Source organism: Struthio camelus, chromosome 4 (genome assembly GCF_040807025.1).
Source record: "Struthio camelus isolate bStrCam1 chromosome 4, bStrCam1.hap1, whole genome shotgun sequence".
NCBI lineage: Eukaryota > Metazoa > Chordata > Aves > Struthioniformes > Struthionidae > Struthio > Struthio camelus.
In genome coordinates this window covers 38,907,434-38,916,216 of record NC_090945.1, presented here as the reverse complement: position 1 = coordinate 38,916,216, position 8,783 = coordinate 38,907,434, and the positions used below count along the sequence as shown (strand labels likewise).

Here is an 8,783-nt window from a genome sequence, read left to right as displayed (position 1 = left end):
AACATAGCTTGTTTATGCAACAGTGTGCAGTTCTGCTTAGAAGTCACAGTAGCTGGCTTAAAAGGTATTTTTCCCAGCCTAGCTAAAGTATCTTTTGAACTCAAATGAAATATAGTCAGTTTTTTAAAGAATCTTTATATTGTCAATAGAAGTGAAAAATACAGATTAGCTTTACTTACACTTTAGTATGTATGGGAATAAAGCAGAAGATGCGTGAAGCCATCTTACATATGAAGGTAGAGGTTTATATGCTATAAAATGGGGAACAGAGCAATAAAAATGTAAGTAAGTAAATAAAAGAAACAGCAAAATTTAAATACATAGTAGAAAGGTGGCTTTTTTCCTAGATCACTTAGAAGAGCTGGCAAAGACAATGATTCCTGTAATGCTTTATGCATGTGTTCATATATGGAGAAATGCAGGTAAATAAATCTTCCTCTTTATGTTACACTGTCAGAGTTGCGTAGTTGTGCGTGTAATGGAAGAATGTTTATCCGCTCCCTTCTAAATGGCTAGCAGAGGCTAAGACTTCTGCTCTCACTGAAGACTCTGCAGAGAACAACCCCCTAAAAGCAATAGCACTGAAGGCAAAAAGCTACAAGATGAACAGCTTCAATGTACAAACTTGATTAAAAATATTCGGGTGTTTGAAGTGAGATTTTGTATACTTTAGATGCCCAAGACCAAAACACAATATTAAAAACAACAACTTGGACATGATCTAATCATTGATTCAGCAAAATGCTCCAGACATTTCCATGTGAAAACTTCTAAGGTCTCCTACTGTACATGCCTTGATGTGTCAGTCTCAAGTACACTGTGCCTAAGCCCTACACCGGTCCAGTAGTTTGTTGTCCCTCTGGCCTACTGGATTCGAACTATTAAAGCCATCTTAAATTTCCTTTGTCTACAATACAGGTATCTCCTGAGCTACCTTTCTTTTTAAAACACATTTTTTCTCTGAAGGAAGAGCCTGGTGCTGGTGTCTCGATTTAATCCCCTCCTTCAGCAGCTGGGAGTCCTTGTCCCAGCTCTCTTCTTGAGGAATGGTGGGCCCAGCCAACAAGAAACACAGTGCTGTGAGGTGGGAGACATTCCAGCCCTTTGGGTTGCACGGTCTGACTTAAAGAGAGAGCAAAAAAGGACCGAAGCACTGTTTTTGTGACAGTGCAAAAGCCACTGATTAGAGAGAGGAGAATGGTCATGGATTCAAAGACTGCTTATACATTCGTGTCTCCCACATCCTAGCTGAGTATTCAGGCAACTACATTTAAGCAAGAAAGAAAAGTGTTTGTACCCCACTCTGAAGCATCTGTTCCCATATATGGAACAAAGAAACTAAACACCTGCTCATCATTTCTGTATTTCACCAAGAAGGTGGGCTGGCGTAGAACATATATACAGCAACAGCCAGCACTGTGGTATGAAAGTGCATTTTTAGATTAAGCTTTGCATCTGCAATCCTCAAGAGATTTGGGCACTTAACTGAAAATGATTGCCAACTACTGCTGAGAATCTGTCCTTAGATCCAGTAACTAGAGGCGCTAGGACAAACTCCTTGCTGCGTAAATTGACTTTTATTGCATTTGATTTGAAATGGTTTATACAAAGAACTCAGAAATACCCTTGGCTAAGCAGGCTCTCTCATAAAGCTTTTGTTCAGATAAAGACACATAAACTATATAACCATATTTCTAAACAACTTCTCATCCTCAGTTTAAATATTTAAATGAAAAAGAATTTGTTAACATTGCTGATTAAAATGTGTAGACAGTTCCAGCCCACAACTGCAAAAATAAAATAATTTCACATCAAGCAATAGAATTTCCAGTAGTTCAGCACTCTACTCTAGAGGTATAGAAAGATGATGAGATGTACAGGCAAGGGAAATAAGCCATTAGTAGTTGAGCTGTATATTCAGTATCCAATATCCCTGCCTAGGATTTTAGAGCTAATTTTAAATTAAACCAAAATATCTGCTGCTGCTGTTCCTCAAGAGGCCACTCCAGGTAGGTCTTTGTGTTCATTATCTTCCGCAGTTTGCAGAACCTTTTGGGAATCGCTTTGCTCTGAATGGGCTCCAGGAGGATGAGAATCGCCGCATCGTTGTTCTCATCAAAGAGGCGGAAGTGCGAGAAGTCCAGCTCGTATTTGCACCACTCACTCTGCACAAAGTGCTCCGACAGCACAAACAGCGTTTTGTGGCTTTTCTCTATGGAGTCAATGATGTTATCCACAATCCACTTCCCAGGCACAAAGTCCCGCTTATGGAGGCACAGTCGAAAGGGAGGACAGGCCTGCTCCAGCTCCTGCACCATGATGTTTTCCACCCAGTCAGAGTCATTCTCACTGTAGGAGACAAAAGCATCATAGCAAATATCCTTTGGGGGACCTTGCTTGGGCTTCCTCTTGGCTCGAAGCCATGCCCAGGTCATTCTCATGTACCAGATCGCATGATACTTGTACCCGACAACCACAAGGACGAGAATGACCAGGAACACCAGCGCACAGATTAACGACACAACGAGGGATCTGTGGCACTCCATCAGTGAGAGATGTACAGCTCCGACCTGCTCCCCTCTCACTGTCAGGGGAGAGTCACAGATGTAGTTTTCCGGCCACCCCGCTAAGATTTGGGCTATTCCAGCCTCGTGATGAATGAAGGAGAGGAATTCACAGGAGCAGATAAAGTTATTGTCACTGGCATCCAGCACCTCCATCTTCCTAAAGGACTCAAACTCTGCCTTGGAGAAGCTGTTGAGTTTGTTTCTCCTGATTGTCATGGCCACCAAGTTAGGAATGGGTGCAGCATCAGGCAAGGTCTTCAGCTGGTTTTTCGCAACGTACAGCTCTTTGAGGAAAGGGAGTTGCAGCCCAAACTCCTTCAGGTTATTAGCGCTGACATCCAAAACTTCAAGGGTCAGAGGAATGCAGGTTGTTAATTTAGGAATTTGAGTGCTGGACAGATTTAAATGTTTCAGATTTTCTGGCCATTGACACGTGTCTGGAATCTCACCAAAATTATTTTGACTGATATCTAAGAGAATTAGGTTTCTCAGGTGAGATAAGCTTTTACCGGTCATTTTTAAGTCACTCAGTGAATTTTGACTTAGATTTAGAGTTTGCAGTAAGGGCCAGCCACCCTGACAGGCTGAATGCTCCAAACCCTGATCTCCAAGCAAATTCGCACTGAGGTCAAGATACTCTAATGACGAAAGATGCTGTGAAAGTCTGCATGGTACCAAAAAGACCTTGGTATCTTCAACTGTAATTTTAGTAAGAGGAGATATTAGATCTACAACAGCCTTAAGATCTGAAAACAAATAAAATTCTTCTATAGATAATTTCTCTATTGTTACAACTCGAAGAGAACGTGATTGGTTTGCTTGAATTTGTATACCCCAATGACCGGTTCCCAAGAGTCTACAGTCTTTCATCTCCACCTCTGTTAATTTTGTCATGTCCTCTACAATGCTGATCATCTCAGGCACGGTAGCATCTGTAAACAAAACCTGTTTAAAAGAAATTTTCTTTGCAAAAGAAAAAGACATGAGTCTCAATAGTTGCATTTCATCAGGAATACTGAATGCTATTTTTCTCACTTCTAACCATACGACGGAGTGCAGAAGATCCCCTACAATCTCTGAGAATACGTCCACCCTTTTTAGGCTGATGATCATGTGATGTATCTTCCTAACTGATTTCAGACTTCCTGGCTCATACTGACTGAGATTGCTGCCGTCAATCCACAACTCATCAAGAAGCATAATGCCCTCAAAGTTTCCTTGCCTTATCGTGGAGAACTGCGGATTGCCCAGGTAGAGAGAGCTCAAGTTGCTCAGGGTAGAAAAGAGGGAACTTTCCCCCAGGTCGCTGTAGGTGTTTCCTTGAATGTTGAGCTGCTGCAGTGAAAAAAGGTGCCCAAACCACGCAGGGGACAAGTGAGCCAAGCTGTTATTTGATAAGTCCAAGAGCTCCAGTTTTGCAAGGGAACGAAACGAATCCTCCTCTATTGAGCTGATTTCATTTGATGGCAGTAGCAGGACTCTCAGGTTCACAGCCTGCTGCAGATCGCGTGCTCGAATGTGCTTTATCCTGTTGTGGGCCAGGTTTAAGCCCCTGATTTCACCCGTGAGCCCTGAGGGAATGAAGTCCAAACCCCTGGAAGAACAGTTGCAAAACTGAGTGGCATCGCATGAAGGACAAACTTGCTTCAGAGCTTGCTCTTCAGAGAGGTTTACCGATAGAACCATGTAGATGGCCCACGCTCGCCAGGTATGTGTCATCATTATTTTGCCTAAAATTTGAAATACAGTCAGAGCAAGTGTAAGATGAACAGATAGTTTTGAAGAACTTATATTTTGGATGTAACCAAAACAAAATCCTTAGCAATCTGCCCTGTTGAAGGTACTATGAAAATACCTGTTTTTAAAGCTGTTCAGAGATGAAACAGAGTAGTCAAAAAAGACATATTGTACAGAGGTATTCCAGGAGCACTCGATAGGTGCAAAATATACAAAATATATTAAGTTCTCTTTTTTTTCTTTCCTATAAAGTTTCTAATTTTGGAATGAGGAATATCAAATTAATTACCAAGTGCACAAATCTTTCACAGACTGAGCTGAATATCTGAGTAATCACAACACTATTACTGATTTGGTCCTTTGCCTGTTTAGAAAATAGCCATCTCCCAGGAAATACATACATCCCCCCTCCACGCACACTCCCCTCTCATCCTAGGTCATTTTCCTCTTGATCTATAAGTTTTATTTTGTATATGCATTCTTTACTATAGGGAGTCTCCTGCATGCACTGCAAATCCTGGTCACAGCAATAGCAGTCAGTGTCTTGCAGGAAATAGTAACTTTCACGTTTAATATTTATTTCAAGCCTACCTCTACTTCTCAACTCTGACAACAGGGAGGAAAAGACTGCATATGTTTCACTCTGTTTTCTCAGTTTATCTGCCTTTGGCTTTTCTCTCCGTAAATGTGCAAGGAGCAAGAAGATAAATATTTGCCTGGATGTCTGTTTAGGCCATCATTACCAAGCTGAGAGCAGTGACTAGGGCAGTCCAATATTGCTAATGAAACTCAAGCCAGGAAAACTGACCATTGTTACCTGCTAACTCTTAGCTCTTCCCTTGTACTGCCACAGCCTCCTCCTCTGCTAGAGGGTTTCTCTGCTTTGGGTCTCTTGTGACAGAGAACGGTCAAGTCTCAGCCATGAGGGAGAGGCAGGGGCTCTTGGAGCCTCCTGCAGATCAGCAGGCTGGACTGGACCACCTTCTTCCAGCCCTGCAGTCTGTTCCTCCTCTTCTGGACTATAATGATTCAAGAGCATCCACACAGCCAGTGTGGATCCACACAGAGATCCTGTCACACTTCTCTTTCTGCAGACATTTGTGCCTTTCATTGTTCTCATTTGACATGGCTTTCTGTATTACATAGCTTGCCACAATTTCCAGTCCTTCCTCCCTCACAACAAAGCGGCATTAGTTCTACTGTCTCTCTGAGGAGTTGGAAAAACAATTCTTTAAGCCTGAGAGGACTGTTTTCCTTTCAAAACCTTGTGACATACCGAATTGTAACCCTTTCTCATTTATATACAGCTTCCTTGGCAAGGATCAAAGAGGACTTGTAAAGCACAAGATACCTCCCACTGATCTTATGACACGCTGGGGAAGGTTAAGTATTTCACTGAAGGTGAAAAGAGTGAACCAGCCCCAAAGAGGCCAACAAAAAGATTCCCAAAGATCATTGTGGGCTCTGTATTTGGTTAATTTGGTTAGACTGGCTCACTGAAGAGCACTTTCTCCTTCAGGCATCCCACTGAAACTCAGTGAAGATGATCTACTACTGTGAGTTCATACTCTGATTTGTTTTACAATAGCTGGCCCATGCAGACAAGTTCAAACTGACAAGTCCTGTCCTAACTGTGCTATTCTTAACCAGAGTTGCTTTAAATTATTCAAAAGTGGCAGAATTAGCTGTTACTGGGGCACATGGGGAGAAGAAGAAAGGATGTGGATAATTTTTTCCATCTTTCCATCGCTTCCCATCTGAAAGACTAATACCATTTTGACCTCTTGTGTTATTTTCCTTTAATCTCTGTCTCCTTCTGATGTAGAGCTCTGGATCTTGATTCCTCTCCCCTGTCTTCAGATGCCCACTGCTAAGCTGGTTACCCACCATGTCCTCTAAAGTCAATGGAGAAAAATAACAACTTTTAGGGGCAATTCACATCATCTGATTTAGACACCCATTTTAAGATGTGATGACTCCAAGAGAAATGACACCATCAGCTTAAAATGGAGCACCATATTTCAGATATCTAGATATTTAGCCAGGTGATTCTCACCCGAAGAATTACAATCTGTAGTCACACTCACCTTTTGTCCAGCCGAGGCTCTTTTACAGGCCTTCTTCGGTCATGCTAGGTTGGCTGGATAACACGGTGCTGTAGGTCATATGAGCAAAACTATTATTAAGATCAGGTTCGCAAGCAGCAAATTTAAGTGGAATTTTTCAAATGAAGAGCAAGTCCAAATTGCCATAAAAATACTATTAGAAAAAGAAACAGCTAGGCAGCCTAGGTAAATAATCTACCCTTAGGTAGTTTATTTACAGATGGAAAGCTGATAGAACAGAAGGAAACTGGCCAGGTCCAACACTGGAGATACCAGATGAGCCTAACTACTCTCTGTCTTACCAGCTTGAAACCAGCCAGGGCTAGACTACAGGATAGATTCCAGTTAGGTGTTACAAGGAAGTGTTTCTTTATTGTCACTCACCTGAGCATCTTCCCCAGTTTTCTTTGCTTGTCTGTAATGGGGGCCCCAGGGAAGTCCTATTTCTACTCTCATTCATTTTCAGCCGTTCTCTTCCCCTTCCCATTTATGTCTAATAACGCAGCTTAAGGCTCTGAGTTACACAGTCCTTTCAGTCCCCTGCACACACAACTACGGGCCCACCCCGCAATATCATTGCCCTGCCAAGGAATTGCTTTTCCCCATTGTACTAGGAAAAAAAATATTTCCAAATAGAAATTGGAATGCAGTTAATATAAAAAGGGAATTTGCAAAGCAGCCCTTGTTTTATAAGGGACTGTGATGAACTAAACTTGCAAATTGTTTCTGGTTTATGGACAAAACACCTGAGCCTTCAGACATGCTCAGGATTATCTTTCCTGGCACAGGTCAGTAGGAGTATTTGAGGGAATATGTACATTTTCTTAAAAAAAAAAAAAAAAAGCGTCATCAGGAAGAGGATCTATAACAACTAGCGGTAACAGCCAGAATAAAACATTCCTGTAACGTGCAAATTGATGCTCGGATGGGAAACAGTATCAAGCTAAAAGAGGGCTGTTAAGCTTTAACAATGTTAAACTGTTAAACGGATTCTGCAGCGTGAGAGGTGAAAGGATCAGGCCACCAAGTAGACTTCGGAAAGCTATTACTTTCTACTTAGTTGTGCGTGGGTAACATACGTCCTGGGTATCACCCACCAGCATCGCTTTAGCAGTATACATCTGAGCCCAGTGCCCGGAGATCATTGCTAATGATCTCTTACCTGGGTGGATTCCTAAAACAAAAACAGCTTGTATTCAAGCCCAGCCTTTCCTGGGCACGTGGTAACAATCTCAATATACAAATGGGGCAAAATACCCACAAGGCACCCTGCCAAGCGGAAACTGAGCAGAAGGGACACTGCCTGTCCCAAGCCATCTCTTTTTCATTTATTCATAAGGCAGTGGCTTTCCTCTCTCCCTCTTTCCTCGAGCACACTGCTCCCATCAGTATGTCCCAGCACGCTCACGGAACCTGCCTTTTGCTGCCTGCCTGCCAGCCGGCTGCAACCACACCTGCCAGCTCCATGGCTGCCAGGACCTAAAAGTGCCTTCCTCACCCCCACATTCCCTACAAGAGCTGGACCCCTGCCCAGCAGCCTCAAGCATCATGAAAACCCAAGGCAGAGAAGAGATTAGATAGACCCTTCCCAGTGCTCCCTCCTCGCTGCTTGCTGTGGCTCTGCAGCTCCTCTTTCTCTCCTTGCATCTCCAGCCTCCACCTGCCTGCAAACTCACCTCTGTGCAGAAAAGATTCCCTGGGACTGCAGCTCAAGCTCTGGTGTTAGCATGATGGTTTTTGCCTTTTTCGCCCTTGAATTCTCTCTTGGCAGTCACTCTTTACTCAGCTTCCTCTCTCATTACTGTTTCTCTTTTGCTTCATGTTTCAGCCTGGGCTACCGAAGCAGGGAAATTCCCACCTAGGAGATCTGATTCACACAAGATCAGTAAGACTACCAGTCTTTTTAAACGTGTGAACCCGTAAAAGTCTAGGTCTTTGCTAAGGGCGTACTCTAGAAAAGCCAAGGCTTCTCCTGCCTCTGTCTGACACTCTCTTCAAAATGACCAGCAAGACAACTTCTCCCTCCTTACCTCTAGGCAGTCAGCCTCCTAATTAGTTTTATCAACTGCTCAGTGTTTGCTACCAGTCAATTCACTGAACACTTACCTAGAGTTCAGACTTGATCAGCCCTTGAGCAATCCTTATCTGAGAGTGAATAAAAAGTCCTTTCATAGCAGACTTTTGAATAACACAAGAGATGTTATTACAACACAAAAGTAAAACCAAGAACTGAAAGTGGAGTTTGCAGGCTACGCCCACAAAAATATAATCTCATGCATATGTGTACACACACACACAAATATATATGTGTGTGTGAATATATACATATATATACACACATATACAGATATACTACATATTTAAATATATACAT

At 42.6% G+C, this 8,783-nt stretch overlaps 1 protein-coding gene across 5 annotated transcripts; it reads right to left on the bottom strand.

The window, feature by feature from the left end:
• Nucleotides 1-130: 130 nt before the first annotated feature.
• On the bottom strand, nt 131-8,626 carry LOC104145540 (toll-like receptor 2 type-2). Of its 5 annotated transcripts, none has more exons than XM_068942351.1 (4): nt 8,516-8,626; nt 6,392-6,459; nt 6,077-6,199; nt 262-4,297 (listed from the first exon to the last, which is right to left on the bottom strand). In XM_068942351.1, exons 3-4 carry the CDS (start codon nt 6,192-6,194, stop codon nt 1,938-1,940), a joined length of 2,478 nt encoding a protein of 825 aa, XP_068798452.1. In that variant the 5' UTR covers nt 6,195-6,199; nt 6,392-6,459; nt 8,516-8,626; the 3' UTR covers nt 262-1,937. The 5 variants fall into 5 exon arrangements, with proteins under 5 accessions (XP_009675410.1, XP_068798452.1, XP_068798454.1 ...); XM_068942353.1 differs by having other exon boundaries at nt 6,086-6,199; XM_068942352.1 differs by lacking the exon at nt 8,516-8,626 and adding an exon at nt 8,086-8,404.
• Nucleotides 8,627-8,783: the final 157 nt, after the last annotated feature.